Raw genomic sequence first — 16793 nt, 5'->3', positions numbered from 1 at the left:
TAAGTGTTTATTAAAATTATTATTTAATACAAAAAAAAAAACTTCTATTGTCGTTTGGCTGGCACACATTTAGTATAGAGGCTCAAAACATACAATTTTCGGATAGATCCAGTTAATTCTGTAACCTAATATTGGTACCGTTGGATAGAGCTTGTGAAGCACTTTCAGGATTAGTAACCAGTTTTTCGATATCTTGTATAGTTTAGAAATAATCGAATGAGATCACTTATCGTTTCCACCCTGTATTCAATTTGATAGACAAAATATTCCAGTCACGACCAAGTCGCCTTCTGCATTTCAATTTGACTGGTTTTAACGTAATTTTAGTATGTGATGATAGAAAGAGATGACAGTATATTAGGTATGATGTGAGCGAACGAGATACGTGATATATTTATGCTCAATTAGGAATGGAATGGTAAATAATGGTTTAAATGTATTCACAATTATAACTCAGAAAGTTAAGTACCTATTTAACGTTGTGGTTGCACATCAAGATTAACACTGTTAGGCTGACTTATCGTTAAGATGCGAACTGGAATATCGTTCATCGTTATGGAAATCCTTGGAGGAGGCCTTTGTCCAGCAGTGGACGTCATTTGGTTGAAACAAACGAAAATAGCCCGACGGATTAGCAAGCTGAAGTGGCAGTGGGCAGGGCACATAGTACGCAGAACTGACGGCCGATGGGGCAGCAAGGTTCTGGAATGGAGGCCGCGTACCGGAAAATGCAGCGTGGGACGTCCACCCACAAGGTGGATCGACGACCTGATAAAAGGCGCTGGATGCAGGCCGCTACCAACCGTGCGATGTGGAAGTCATTGGGGGAGGCCTATGTTCAGCAGTGGACGTCCTGTGGCTGAAATGATGAAACGAAATTGGAGAGGGTCGTGCTCCTACAATGAAGACTTGAACTCCCTGATGACGTAGACACATTCTCGGCTAATGCAATCATTGATTAGACAATCAAATCATACGAAGCACGATCTAATTGATCACAGCGACATCTATAACCTTTTAATTGACTGTCAGTTGACCAGAGACCAGAGGTTAAGTTATTGTCTAGCCAGTTTAATGTAGATTGATGAGTGGATTTATTCTATACATTTACGGGACTATTCCCACCTCTCGTTCCCACCGCTGGAACTCCTGTGTAGCCAGGATCTACTGCTTGATCGCCAATAAAAACCCAACCAGTGAAGGTCAAGTTTGTCACGGGGTAAAGTTAAACTGTCATTGGACTCGCAACGTCATAGGAGGAGTTATGATTGACGCATTCTCAAATTTTAAATAGTCAGAGTTTTTATTTGCTAATATTTAAAGAACAACAAATAACAATAAAATAAATAAATGATTCTGAGATTTATCTGCATGTTTGACGTGTTCAATATTTCTTTATATCTGTCTGAACGAATCGATATTGATTTCAATTTTTGTGTCAAAAATCCATGGACATCAAGAATGCAGTTTTTCTTTTAAAAGTTTTTTTTTGTTTTCTTTAGTCTGTTCTGTTGTATAACACTGTTTTATTTTCCTTTCAGTTCATGACCGAAGGAGTCCTGCTTCGGGAAATGTTTGCGTCGCCGCTTCTGATGCAGTATTCCTGCATCGTTCTTGACGAGGTAACTATTATCCACACTAATATTATAAAGAGGAAAAATTTCATTATCATCATCATCATAATTTCAGCCACAAGACGTCCACTGCTGAACATAGGCCTCCCCCAATGACTTCCACATCGCACGGTTGGTAGCGGCTTGTATCCAACGCCTTCCTGCTACCTTTATCAGGTCGTCAGATTTGATAATATTCACAAATAACTCAACCTTCACTGGTTGGGTTTTATTGGCGGTTAATATGTAGATCTTGGCTACACAGGAGTTGCAGCGGTTGGAACGAGAGGTGGTCCCATAATACAAACAAATATGTTCATGCACACAAATGTTTACGACCCGTTCTGCGCTGCTCTCATCCAGGCTCTTCCCGCGATCTTCACCAGATCGTCGGTCCACCTAGTGGGAGGCCTTCCCATGCTACGTCTTCCGGCCCGTGATCGCCACTCGAGAACTATTTAGCCCCAATACCCAAAGGCCATCGTCTCTACGAGCTATGTGCCCCGCAAACTGCCACTTGATTTTAGCAATATAATTCGTACTGGTTGTCATAGAAATCCTTGAGGGAGGCCTTTGTCTAAAGCCTGTTCCGTGAGCACGTAGAATCCCGTCCAATGACCCCAAGCTACCTATCCTTATCGCTCGCGCTTAATTATATTGCTGTCGCGACTGTGCGACGCGCGCCCGTAGTGAGTGTGCGAGCGCGACAGCAACATAATTACGTGCGAGCGACAAGGATGGGCAGCTTGGGGTCATTGGACGGGATTCTACGTGCTCACGGACCAGGCTTTAGCAGTGGACGTCATTTGGCTGAAACGAACGTAAACAAATGTTTGTACTCGTATTGTGCGGGAATCGAACCCCTGACCTTAATAGTTACAAAGCACTACACCAAACGGCCGACAGATTGTGTGTAAATCATCATACACAATATAACTTAATGTTATTTTATAATGATAATTGGTTTTGCTATTAATAAGTCCATGAAATGGGTAAATCACAAGGAAATATGTATGTTTATTTATGATTTTCCTGTTTTTATGAAGGAAAATAAAGTGTCGCTGTAATTATTTTGATTTAAATTTAAAGTATAGTTTATAATAATAATAATAAATAATAAATAAATATCCTTGGACATTTTACACTGCGCCTCTAGTCCCAAACTAAGCAAAGCTTGTACTATACTATTATATTTATCATAAATTAATTTCATTACGAGTATGAAAATAAATATGACTTCAATAACTACATCCTACTAATATTATAAATGCGAATGTTTGGATGTCTGGATGTTTGTTACTCTTTCACGCAAAAACTACACTACTACACTACTGGGTTATAAAAAATAACTACAGTATTATTTTTTATAACCCAGAATAACATAGGGTAAACCAGAGAGTGATTGCCCACTGGTAGTGATTGCCCGCTTTAAGAATAATATTGTCAGGTGCTGACTTTGAATCACTCTAGTTAGATTTGAATTTACTAAGTAGATGGCTCCGAGATCAATGTACAGTAGATTTATAATTTACAATAGGAAACACTAAAAAAAAAACAGTTATGGCGGATTTTGTCAAGACGGGTGAAAATGTTACTCAAACAGGTAAAGACTTTAACAATTTTACTAAGGAATTACTTGCTTAGAGGTTAAATCTTTTCTTTTGATAGCCCAACTATCCCTTGTGATAAGGAAAAAAACTAGATTGAAAAGTATCCTCATTTGTAGAAATGGCATGAGAAAAAGTAATCGCAGGTGGCAATTTTCTAAAAATGCACAAAAACTTAAAAATCTTGAAATCGGTGATATTTTTACTGGGGTCAAAAATGGACGTTAGGGAGATCATGGCGAGGCCTATCGATGGTTACAGGGTTATCCATTGTTTTTGGGACACCCTGTATATAGGCTATAATTTATAACGATCTGTGACAAAATACATTTCAAGGGCAAAAGCTAGTAGTACATATTGAGGATATAAAAAGAGATAATGTCTAATTATACCTTGTTCTCTGGCCCTATATTGAATGCTTTTCTCATTTTGGGACTAGATGGCGCTGTTTAATTTTTTTTTACAATATTCTTTCTTATGATATACAACTGTATGATATAGTACTAGTACTTTCAGATTGAGAGATTGCAATTCAAATCACTAAACTAAAAACTTATTTGTATCTAGTCGTCGTTCAAATTGCAATTTGTTCTATGTATGTCAAAAATTACAAGTTTACAGGAGAGTAAAAAAACAGCTTACGGGAAAAAATCTTTTAAGACACTCAAATGTTTTTTAACTAATGTTTCCTAAGCTGTTTGTTCTTTTTAATATAAATATAGAAGTCTCCATAAATAATTTATATTTTGTTAGATATTTTTTTTGAATTTTTGTCATTGAACAAATTGCAATATGAACGACGTAGTGCTATTTTATGTACCTACTTAACGTTCGTTCGTTCGTTTCAGCCAAATGACGTCCACTGCTGGACAAAGGCCTCCCCCAAGGTTTTCCATACTTAACGTATTTTTGTATAATTTCAGGTACACGAGAGGTCGCAAATGACTGACGTGCTTATGGGGCTACTAAAGAAAATAGCTAAAGTGAGTAAAGCCACAGAGTTTCATACTACAAAATAAAAATTTTCTAACGTATTTTTACAATTTAGAACTGGTCTTAATTCCGTTGACGCCATTTTTTAACTTTAAAAGACTGCTGGTCTAAAGGGTAGCAATTGCCCTACCTAGCCTATACAAAAACAAGGCTGGCTAGTTTAACATGAGGTGAAACACATAAAACTCATTTATTTTTGCAAGTAGGCTTTTAAAAAGCACTTTTACACGTCCCAGTATAAACCCCACCACTGCTTCGGGACAATAAATGGGCCAGTGCTGAGAAGAAGCAGCGCAAGAAACCCTTCTCCTTCTTCTTGTCGTGTCGACAACAAACCTACACAGTGTCAGCCCAAAACTCCGCTACAAGAGTGGCGTTGTCAATAGCCTTCATTAAATCTTCCTGCGTGCAGTTGTTTGGGCACGCAGGACACGTCATCATGTGCTTCGTCGACTGGGGAACAAAACTACACTTGCACTTCAAGTTTGAACAAGATTTTCGAAAAATTTTCGAAAATTCACTACCATACCATACAATTTTCTGTCATAATTAAAATAATTTAAGATTTCATGGTTTTCCTTTCATTTGATTTATCAAGTTTGTTAGCAGGTGCGGATCCAGCCCTCAAAAAAGGTTGTGGGCACAGCCACCAAAAAATAGCAAAGTGAGAGTTGGATTGGAGTACGAACTCACTCACGCTCGATTTTTTAAAGGCTCATCAGTTAGCCGTTTTTATCATCAGCCTATCGACCATCTTATCAATAGATCATAATTAAAACAAGCAAATTAGGGTTGTGGGCATGCCCACAGTGCCCACAACGGTGGATCCGCGCCTGTTTGTTAGAGAGATTTCATCCTTATAATTAACCCTAACGAACGATGTAATAAAAACACAATCTTTGAATGCAGTTCTATTTCTTTTCAAAAATAAAGGAATGTTTTCTTTGAGAATTTTTTTCTATCTACAATATTAAGAGTACTTTCCCTCCAGGTGGCATTACAAAATTCCACCCTGTATGCTTTACTTAACCTAAGTATATTATTTATCTTTACAGAAACGCAAGAACCTCAAGCTTGTGGTATCCTCAGCGACTATGGATGCGGAGTTCCTTCGGGATTTCTTCAATGTAAGGGACAAAAAGGACTCAGAACCGGGAAGCTCATCTGTGATTATGTCAATGCAGGGCCGCACTCATCCTATAGAAGTTTATTATTCTGCTGGTAATTTTATTTTTCAAATTATATATTTATTTCATTTTATTTTGAAATCATAAGATACCACGTATTTCTAAGACAAACCCCAGCCAGACAGACGCGAGTTTTGCCGAAACGTCAAGCCGTCAAGTACATATGTATTGTAACTCGGTCTTAAATGTCGCGTTAAGACCCGTGTTTTCCATTTTAGGAAAGTTTCGTGTTTTTGTATTGAATAAACTGGAGAAGTACTGGACGGTTTTAAACAATTATTATAGGTACCGTTAGAATGCTTCATTATCCCTGAGTAACATAGGAGGGATGGTTCTAATAGACAATTTGACAACATTCCCCAATAATTCGAAATCACAACTTTTCTAAAAAAACACTTCGTTCTGGTCTAAAAAACTTAATTAATTTGAAATTACCTGTAAATTACGATTTTTGGTCGCATTGTAATTGAAAAAAGTAGTTTATTTGAGTTGACAAAATAGTGACGTCACTTGCTTGTAGTGCCATACAAAATCTATGGGAGAGTTTCGTTTTGACAGTTTTAAAAAGTACGTCAATTGATTGGTGATGTCAACACGTCTATTATTCTTCCCCTAGCAGACTGATATTCACGAGGATAAGCCTCGGCAAAAGCAGTAAAATAAAGTTATTTTATGTTTATTTTATGTTCAATTTCAGAGCCAGTAGCAGACTACGTAAAAGCGACAGTGGATACGGTCATAAAAATCCACGAGAACGAGCCCTTTGGAGATGTGCTGGCTTTCCTCACGTCTCAGGTATACAGTGTGTTTGGGATAGGGCTAGCAATACTTTAAGGCGATGTTATTATGTCAATTTTATCGACAAAAATGCCCCCAAAAACGTGCCCAAACTAAATTTTTTGATAAAAACTAAAATTATTTTTTTTTTTTTTTGTTTTTGGTAATTATTTTTCATTCTAACGATGTAAATTTTAAAAAATAAATAAAATAAAAACGTTTATTTGAACCGAAAGATACATTATGCATATTACTATGCAGAAGTTACAAAAAGTGGCATGATAATCCCCCCGATTCCCATGACTACTAAACTAGGTTACAACCTGTATCTTAGTAGCCAGTGATTCCTCAACTAAGATTTAAATACAATAACTTGGTCCGATTGGTTAGTCTTTTAAAACAAAACCAAAACTTTTATAACAAGAAAAAGAAGACTTAACTTTAGTTTAAAACAGTGTTACATAACAATTAGAGAGAAATTGACGGTTTAGAACGTGCTTACCCTGACTCTAACCGAGAATTTTGTAAGAGGCGGCATTTTGTCTATCGCTTTTTCAAAATATCAAGGGGGGCGTGCAAAATTATATCTTACACTAGCTGACCCGGCGAACTTTGTTCCGCCTTAATGGCAATAAATAACGGGATAAAAAGTATCCTATGTCCTTCTCCTGGCTCTAAACTACCTCCCTGACAATTTTCAGCTAAATCGGTTCAGCCGTTCTTGAGTTATAAGTGGTGTAACTAACACGACTTTCTTTTATATATATAGATATAGATCTTCAACTGCTTTCAGGAGGAAATCCTCGAAGCTCTAGACACACTTCGTACCTATGCAGAAGATAACAACCAAAAGAACAAACACAGAAGACATTTCCCGAGCGGCGTTCAAGCGGCTAACTTAAACATAGTGCCAATGTATGGCAGTCTACCTCATTATAAACAGATACAAGCGTTCCAGATTGGGGACAAGAATGTCAGGAAGGTCGTCTTGGCTACAAATATTGCGGAGACTAGCGTCACTATACCTGGGATTGTCTATGGTGAGTAATTTAAACAGATATTGAGAGTAATTTACTGTTCCATATTTGGGACAGTAACTTCTGCTTCGCTAAATGCAGGTGCATTCATGTGTCGGCTAGCATTATTAAAGAAACTAGTGTCACTATACCTCAAGTTGTCTATGATATGGTAATAGAAGACACTTACAAGCGGCGTTCAAGCAGCCAATCTAAACGTAGTGCCGATGTATGGCAGTCTACCTCATTACAAGCAGATACAAGCGTTCCAGATTGGGGACAAGAATGTCAGGAAGGTCGTCTTGGCTACAAATATTGCGGAGACGAGTGTCACTATACCTGGGATAGTCTATGGTAAGTAATTTTGACAAATTGTGAGTAATTTACTGTTCCATATTTGGGACAGTAACTTCTGCTTCGCTAAATGCAGATACAAGCGTTCCAGATTGGGGACAAGAATGTCAGGAAGGTGGTTCTAGCGACTAATATTGCGGAGACGAGTGTCACTATACCTGGGATTGTCTATGGTGAGTAATTTAGACTGTTCCATATCTGGGACAGTGACTCCTATCTCACTATAAGCAGATACTATAAAACCAGATCGGGGTCAGAAACGTTAGGAAGGTCGTCTTAGTTACTAAAATAGCAGAGCAGTGCCACTATACCTGGGATTGTCTATGGTAAGTAGTTTAGACTGTTCCATATTTGGGACACTATAAGCAGATTCAAGCGTTCCGGATTGGGGACAAGAATGTCAGGGTCAGGAAGGTCGTCCTGGCTACAAATATTCAAAAGACTAGCGTTAAATATACCTGGGATTGTCTATGGCGAGTAACTATAATAACTCCGAATTAAGAGAAATCTTATGGTCTGTAAATTCTATCTAAAAAAATGATTTTGCAACATAATAACTAAAAATAATATCACCCTTATCTGACTAGCATTATGTTAATGTAATTTAAGTAGCAGTGCTGATGACCGTTAAGTTCTCGAGTGGTGAACTCGTGATACGTAGTGTTATAGCAGGCCTCCCACATGATAGACCGACGATATGTTAAGGTCGCTGGAAGCATCTGGATGCGGGCAACACAGGAAATCCTCGGGGGAGGCCATTCCATAGTAATAATAAATAAATAAATAAATAAATAAATCTTTGGACAATTTCACACAGCGCCAGCTAGCCCCAAAGTAAGCAACTTAATGCTTGTGTTATGGGTGCTAGCTTAACGGATATACTACTTATATACTTTTTTTTTTAAATACATAAATATTATACATAGTCACACCCAGACCCGTCACAGAAATTAAAATTCATCATTTCAATTTCTGCCCGGCCGGGAATCGAACCCGGGACCTCTTGGCATAGTAGTCCGTTCTGAACCACTACACCAAACGGCCGACAAAATAGTGATGATGATGAAAGTTGTCCTTGATGTCACAGTGTATATCTTAACATGCTGTCTGTATTTTCAGTGATCGACTGCGGGTTCCACAAGCTGCCTCACTTCTCTCCGGACGTAGGTGTTGCCAGCATAAGCGTGGCTCCAATATCCAAGAACAACGCGACACAGCGCGCGGGACGCGCGGGCAGGACTGCACGAGGGAAATGTTACAGGTGAGTTGTAGATAGAGGGCAAGATAAGAGAGAGAGAGAGACAAAGAGAGAGGTGGTAGGGAGAGAGAGAGAGAGATAGATAGAGGGGGCGAGAGGCCGGGAACAACTCCAAAATGGACAGGACTGCAAGAGGGAAGTGCTACAGGCTAGTTGCTAGAGAGGGAGAGAGACCGGGAACAACGCCACGCAACGGGCAGTACTATAAACGAGAAGTGCTACAGGTAAGTTGTAGATAGAGGGCTTTGATTTTGATTTTGATTTTTGATTTTTAGACAAGACGAGAGAGAGGGACAAAAATAGAAGGGGGTGGGGGAGACAAGAAACAGCGTCACTCAGGAAGAGGGAAGTGCTACAGGTGAGTTGTAGATAGAGAGCAAGATAAGAGAGAGAAAGACAAAGAGAGAGGTGGTAGGGAGAGACAGAGAGAGAGATAAGAAACGACGCCACGCAGGAAGCAAGACTTTAAGCGAAGAAGAAGAAGTGCTGCAGGTGATGAGTTGTTAGAGAGAGAGATAGATAAATAGAGAGAGGAGAGGAGGGAGAGAGCAGCAACAACATCAAGCAATGGGCAGGACTATAAGCGGGGAGTGCTACAGGTAATTTATTAGAGAAAGAGAGAGAGAGAGACATGAAACAACGTCATGCCAGGGTTATGACCAGTCGCGGCAAGTTACAGGTGCGTGTCTAGATAGAGAAGGAGAGAAAAAGAGGAGGATAGAATGCTAGAGGCTAGATACCTCGATTAGCGACCGAGATAAGAGACCGAGTCAAGTGACCGAGACAAGGGACTGACACTAAAGACCGCGACTAGAGACCGACACAAGACACAGCTACTCTCAGTGACAGACTGCGGGTTCCACAAGTTGCCTCACTTCTCTCCAAGCGTGGGCGTGGCGACTGTGAGCGTGGCTCCAATAGCCAAGAACAACGCCACGCAGCGCGCGGGACGCGCGGGCAGGACTGCACGAGGGAAGTGTTGCAGGTGAGTCGCTAGAGATAGATAGATAGGAACAAAGAGAGAGAGAGATAGATAGAGAGGGAGGGAGAGACAGAAAGGGAGAAGAGAGAGGGGGCGAGAGGCCGGGAACAACGGGCCGTACTATAAACGAGAAGTGCTACAGGTAAGTTGTAGATAGAGGGCAAGACAAGAGNCCCTATATAGGCTATAATTTATAACGATCTGTGACAAAATAAATTTCAAGGGCAAAAGCTAGTAGTACATATTGAGGATATAAAAAGAGATAATGTCTAATTATACCTTGTTATCTGGCCCCATATTACAAGCTTTTCTTATTTTGGGTCTAGGTGGCTGTTTATTTCTTTTTTTACAACATTCTTATGATATACAACTGTATGATATAGTACTAGTACTTTCTGATTGAGAGATTGCAATTCAAACCACTAAACTAAAAACTTATTTGTATCTAGTGCTATTTTATGTACTTAACATATTTTTGTATAATTTCAGGTTCACGAGAGGTCGCAAATGACTGACGTGCTTATGGGGCTACTAAAGAAAATAGCTAAAGTGAGTAAAGCCACAGAGTTTCATATTACAAAATAGCATTTTAGCGTATTTTTACAATTTAGAACTGGTCTTAATTCCGTTGACGCCATTTTTTTAACTTTAAAAGACTGCTGGTCTAAAGGGTAGCAATTGCCCTACCTAGCCTATACAAAAACAAGGCTGGCTAGTTTAACATGAGGGGAAACACATAAAACTCATTTATTTTTGCAAGTAGGCTTTTAAAAAGCACTTTTACACGTCCCAGTATAAACCCCACCACTGCTTCGGGACAATAAATGGGCCAGTGCTGAGAAGAAGCAGCGCAAGAAACTCAGTCACTATTTTAATGGGGTTCCCTTCTTCTTCTTGTCGTTTAGACTACAAACCTACACAGCGTCAAGAGTGGCGTTGTCAGTAGCCTTAATTAAATCTTCCTGCGTGCAGTTGTTTGGGCACGCAGGGCACGACATTATGTATTTCGTCGACTGGGGAACAAAACCACACTTGCACTTCAAGTTTGAACCATCCAAGAATCCCCATCTGAACAGATTGTCCTTACTATGGCTGATGGGATTCCCTAATTATCTCCGTATCGCGGAGCTCAGAGGTTAGAGCAGGTGCCATGAACCGAAAGACCGTGGGTTCAACCCCGACCAGAGGCAATAGATTTTTCAATACATTTACATCGTTCGTTTCAGCCGAATCCGTCCACTGCTGGACAAAGGCCTCCCCCAAGGTTTTCTACAAAGATCGGTCCTGCGCCCGCATCCAGGCACCTCCCGCGACTTTCACCAGTTCGTCGGTCCACCTAGTGGCTGCCCACACTACCGTCTTCCGGCTCGAGAACTTTTCTGCCCCAGCGGCCATCAGCTCTACGAGCTATGTGCCCCGCCCACTGCCACTTGATTTTAGCGATTCTGCGAGCTATGTCGGTCACTTTGGTTCTCCTGCGGATCTCCTCATTTCTGATTCGATCACGCATGGAAACTCCGAGCATAGCACGCTCCATCGCACTTTTATACAGGGTGGAATTTTGTAATGCCACCTGGAAGGAAAGTACTCTTAATACTGTGAATAGAACATTTTACTTAAAGTAAACATTCCTTTATTTTTGAAAAGAAAGAACTGCATTCAAAGATTTTCGAAAATTTTTCGAAATTCACTACCATACCATACAATTTTCTGTCATAATTAAAATAATTTAAGATTTCATGGTTTTCCTTTCATTTGATTTATCAAGTTTGTTAGAGAGATTTCATCCTTATAATTAACCCTAACGAACGATGTAATAAAAACACAATCTTTGAATGCAGTTCTATTTCTTTTCAAAAATGAAGGAATGTTTTCTTTGAGATTTTTTTTCTATCTACAATATTAAGAGTACTTTCCCTCCAGTTGGCATTACAAAATTCCACCCTGTATGCTTTACTTAAACTAAGTATATTATTTATCTTCACAGAAACGCAAGAACCTCAAGCTTGTGGTATCCTCAGCGACTATGGATGCGGAGTTCCTTCGGGACTTCTTCAATGTAAGGGACAAAAAGGACTCAGAACGGGGAAGCTCATCTGTGATCATGTCAATGCAGGGCCGCACTCATCCTATAGACGTTTATTATTCGGCTGGTAATTTTATTTTTCAAATTATTCTAAACTAGCGGCCGCCCGCGACTTCGTACGCGTGGATCCCGTTTTACCCCCTTAGGGGTGGAGTTTCGTAAAATCCGTTCTTAGTGAGCACCTACGTTCTAAAAGGAGCCCCCATGCAAAGTTTGAGACTCCAAGCACTTGTAGTTTCTGAGATTTCGTGGTGAGTGAGTCAGTCAATCAGTGACCTTTTGCTTTTATAGATATAGATAAATAGTTCTTGAAGCGGCTCCTATAAACACTAGATCTCAATTTTAGTAATATAGTCTGGTCTGTGAGCACGTAGAATTTTGTCCAATGACCCCAAGCTACCCATCCTAAGTGAGTGTGCGAGCGCGACAGGAACATAATTACGCGCGAGCGATAAGGATGGGTAGCAGACCGGGCTTTAGAAAAGTTTGTAACAAATAAACTGGAGAAGTCCTGGACGGTTTTCAACAATTCTTTTACCGTTAAAATGCTACATTATCCCTGAGTAACATAGGTCAAATTCAAGGAAAAGTCCGTGTCGGAAAATATGTAAATAATGTTATTCTATGTTCAATTTCAGAGCCAGTAGCGGACTACGTGAAAGCGACTGTAGATACGGTCATAAAAATCCACGAGAATGAGCCCTTTGGAGATGTACTGGCTTTCCTCACGTCTCAGGTATACAGTGTGTTTGGGACAGGGCTAGCGATAATTTAAGGCGATATTATTATGTCAATTTTATCGACAAAAATGCCCCCAAAAACGTGCCCAAACTAGATTTTTTGATAAAAACTAAAATGATTTATTTTTTTTTGTTTTTGGTCATTATTTTTCATTTTAACGATGTAATTTTTTTTTTAAAATAAAACAAACGTTTATTTGAACCAAAAGTTACATTATGCATATTACAATGCAGAAGTTACAAAGAGTGGCAAGATAATCGGGGGTCCCATGACTACTACACTAGGTTACAACCTGTATCTTAGTAGCCAGTGATTCCTCAACTAAGATTTAAATACAATGACTTGGTCCGATTGGTTAGTCTTTTAAAACAAAACCAAAACTTTTAAAACAAGAAAAAGAAGACTTAAAAGTTTAAAACAGTGTTACATAACAATTAGAGAGAAATTAACGGTTTAGAACGTGCTTACCCTGATTCTAACCGAGAATTTCGTAAGAGGCGGCATTTTGTCTATCGCTTTTTCAAAATATCAAGCGGGGGTGTACAAAATTATATCTTACATCTTCAAGTGCTTTCAGGAGGAAATCCTCGAAGCTCTAGACACACTTCGTACCTATGCAGAAGAAAACAACCAAAAGAACAAACACAGAAGACATTTCCCCAGCGGCGTTCAAGCAGCCAATCTAAACGTGGTGCCAATGTATGGCAGTCTACCTCATTACAAGCAGATACAAGCGTTCCAGATTGGGGACAAGAATGTCAGGAAGGTCGTCTTGGCTACAAATATTGCGGAGACGAGTGTCACTATACCTGGGATTGTCTATGGTGAGTAATTTAGACTGTTCTATATTTGAGACAGTGACTCCTGCCTCACTATAAGCAGATACTATAGAACCAGATCGGGGTCAGAAACGTTAGGAAGGTCGTCTTAGCTACTAATATAGCAGAGACCAGTGCCACTATACCTGGGATTGTCTATGGTAAGTAGTTTAGACTGTTCCATTTTTGGGACACTATAAGCAGATTCAAGCGTTCCAGATTGGGGACAAGAATGTCAGGGTCAGGAAGGTCGTCCTGGTTACAAATATTCAAAAGACTAGCGTTAAATATACCTGGGATTGTCTATGGCGAGTAACTATAATAACTCCTAATTAAGAGAAGTCTTATGGTCTGTAAAATCTATCTAAAAAAATTGATTTTGCAACAATAACTAAAAAATGTCACCCTTATCTGACTAGCATTATGTTAATGTAATTTAAGTAGCAAAGCTGATGACCGTTAAGTTCTCGAGTGGTGAACTCGTGATACGTAGTGTTATAGCAGGCCTCCCACATGATAGACCGACGATATGTTAAGGTCGCTGGAAGCATCTGGATGCGGGCAACACAGGAAATCCTCGGGGGAGGCCATTCCATAGTAATAATAAATAAATAAATCTTTGGACAATTTCACACAGCGCCAGCTAGCCCCAAAGTAAGCAACTTAATGNTGCAGTCCGGCCCACGCGCCATGTCAGCAGCACAGCCCACTCGCCTGCCAAGCTATTTTGTTCCCTAAGTCAACTATATTAGTCTTACTCTTGAACAACATCGCACGCACTACAATCCCGTTGCCCGGACCGCGTATCAACGTCATCCCTGCTCCACAGCCCTCTGAAAACCAGCGTCGTGGCCTTCCTCACCGGGGGCCACAGCATATGCTGAGTGGGGTCCCATTGCGATGGGCATCGCTGTGCGACAGGGGCACTGCTCAGTATACTTTTTCTTCCATTGTATGTTTTATGTGTTACCTCTGTCTTGTCTTTTTTTATTTACCTCTTTTGTCTTTTGTGATGTCCATTGCAATAATAATGTTTCTTTCTTTCTTTATTTTGTTCCTTAAGTCATCCACACTTGGTCTACTATTGTGTACCTTAACTCCAGCACACTAGAGCTAGTCTTGTATAAAACTCACCACAATCCCACAGTCCGGCCCACGCGTGGACGTCATCCCAGCCGCGCAGCCCACTCGCTCGCCGAGCCGCTCGCCGCGCTCGTCTGCTACACGGCACGCCAGCGACACGGCGGCTGCTACCCGAGGCTGCGTCACGCATACTTTGTGGCCGATCTCGTGGAGATACTGGAAGAAAAAGTACATCATCATCAGATCGTTTCAGGTCAAAAAAACCTTCGAAGTATGGAGAGATATGCCAGGATTAACTCCAGTAAAAGAGGAAAACGCAGCGTGGGATGTCCACCCGCAAGGTGTACCGACTACCTGATAAAGGTAGCAGGTAGGCGCTGGTTGCAGGCCGCTACCAATCGTGCGATGAGGAAGTCATTGGCCAAGGCAAGCCTATATTCAGCAGTGGACGTCCTGTGGCTGAATGATGATGATGAATAAAAGCCCACAGAAGTTGAAACGCCACTACAAATCCTTATGAGGACGCACAGTCTAAACAGTGGACCTATGATGCGCAAGCGCAGCGTACACTAATACATTTGCAATGGCCCTGCCAAATGCCATCAGTTATTATATGAAATGAGAGAACGAGAACGTAGCGTAGGATACGCATGATGGACTGACGAACTCCAGAATTTAACACCTAAACCATTGTATCTATTATTTGCAAATAAATACTTCGACTTTGAGAAGATTGCTGGCAGTTACTGGATGAAAAGAGCGGAAGCTCGTGCTTTTAGGGTGATCCTTCGATGGGATTGCTCCTAACAAATGGAACTATTCCCACCTGTCGCTCCCACCACAGCAACTCGTAGCCAGGATATATAGCTTGACCGCCAATAAAACCCAGTGTAGGTCAAGTTTGTCCCGGGGGAAAGTTAAACAATCACTGGACCCGTACCGAAATTAATTAGATGAACATAGGGGGAGATCGAAGTTAAGGTTGCTCCTAACAGTGGGCTCAATAGACTAAAATGGTGATGAACAATGATACTCGTAATTCAATTACAAACTAAACCTTTTTAGTGTCACCACAACATAGTAGCACATAGTAGTAAAGCTTGTTTATCGCGCTACATCCGTTTGTTCCATTATTTCCGACATGTACAGACGAGGGCACGTCAACGTAACCACTGTGGGTTGTTGTGCAGTTGTAATAAGAGCGAATTTGCGACAAAAATGGGTAGCCTGATGTGCTGTCGTGTGTACATTACTGTACCATTGTTTACTTAGCTCGGTTTAATACTGAGCCGATAGTGAGTGGTACTGAAACGTATTAATATCAAACGCTGGAATGTGTAGTAAGCATTTAAAGGTTCCGTAGTCGAATGCGAATAAAGTTCATAGCAGACTTATCAACTCGGAAAGGGATCATCACCGTATCGCCTTTCGCTAGCTGTCATCGTCTTTCGCGAGCTGTCATAGCCTATCGCGCGCTGTCACCGCGAGGCGAGGCGTTTACGTTACGGTGCGGATAAGTGTGCATTGCATTATGGAGTTTCATACAAAGAATACTGACCAACTCGGGTTGATACGGTTACGATCCCTTTCCGGGTTGATAAATGTGCTACGTCCTTAATAGCACATTAAGTATTAACTTCAAAAGATGAATAACTGGTTTGAATGCGACACGTTGGGGTGCCAAGATCACCCGAAAGTCGGATGTATCCGAATTTAAATTATTATAGGTTAGATAATCTTTTATTGGAAACATTCCAGAACATTTCCAATTCAAAACGATTCACCTAGGTAGGTCAGCTATCGAGAAAGAGATCAATAGTCGAATTCAGGCCGTTGGGGCAGAAAAGTTCTCGAGTGGCGACCACGGGCTGGAAGACGTATCGTGGGCAGGCCTCCTACTAGGTGGACCGACGATCTCGTAAAGGTCGCGGGAAGAGCTTGGATGCAGGCAGCGCAGGACCGTGCATTGTGGAAAACCTTGGAGGAGGCCTTTGTCCAGCAGTGGACGTCATTTGGCTGAAACGAACGAACGAACGAAATCGAATTCAACTCGACTGGGAAGTGTTCGGCAAACTACACAGTATCGACGTAAGTCTACATGCAGTGTGTGTTACCAATGATGACAATAATAATATAATGGTTCTGAAACGTGGCCTCTCACTGTTTAAAAAAAAGCTCAAAGTTGGAGGAGAGCTCTATATTCAGTGTTTCTTTACGACATCGGAAATGAGATCCGTAAACGAACTAAATGACGGTGCTTTTTTGTACTTTCAATCTC

At 40.7% G+C, this 16793-nt stretch overlaps 2 protein-coding genes across 3 annotated transcripts in view; both read left to right on the top strand.

Moving 5' to 3' along the window:
- The window catches only part of LOC114350758 (probable ATP-dependent RNA helicase DHX35), a 51010-nt gene extending 42164 nt beyond the window's left edge, over nt 1-8846 (top strand). Inside the window, exons 4-9 of one of the 2 annotated variants that reach the window (XM_028301672.1) lie at nt 1542-1622; nt 4144-4203; nt 5269-5434; nt 6098-6195; nt 6971-7217; nt 8667-8846. In XM_028301672.1, the coding sequence (XP_028157473.1) occupies nt 1542-1622; nt 4144-4203; nt 5269-5434; nt 6098-6195; nt 6971-7217; nt 8667-8812 (798 nt within the window). In that variant the 3' untranslated portion in view covers nt 8813-8846. The remainder of the gene's footprint in view (nt 1-1541; nt 1623-4143; nt 4204-5268; nt 5435-6097; nt 6196-6970; nt 7218-8666) is intronic. The other variant, XM_028301673.1, reaches the window with a different exon arrangement.
- A 75-nt stretch (nt 8847-8921) lies between these two features.
- LOC114350760 (probable ATP-dependent RNA helicase DHX35) lies at nt 8922-14743 on the top strand (the record flags this gene model as incomplete). Its single annotated transcript, XM_028301676.1, has 6 exons — nt 8922-9029; nt 10277-10336; nt 11775-11940; nt 12512-12609; nt 13192-13438; nt 14580-14743. Coding segments are annotated over exons 1-6 (843 nt in total), but the record flags the coding sequence as incomplete, so codon positions are not given.
- Nucleotides 14744-16793: the final 2050 nt, after the last annotated feature.

This window comes from Ostrinia furnacalis, unplaced genomic scaffold, assembly GCF_004193835.3.
Source record: "Ostrinia furnacalis isolate ACB-3 unplaced genomic scaffold, ASM419383v2 OfSCF0969, whole genome shotgun sequence".
NCBI lineage: Eukaryota > Metazoa > Arthropoda > Insecta > Lepidoptera > Crambidae > Ostrinia > Ostrinia furnacalis.
Note: the sequence above shows the minus strand (reverse complement) of the source record. Positions and strands in the feature narration are given on the sequence as shown.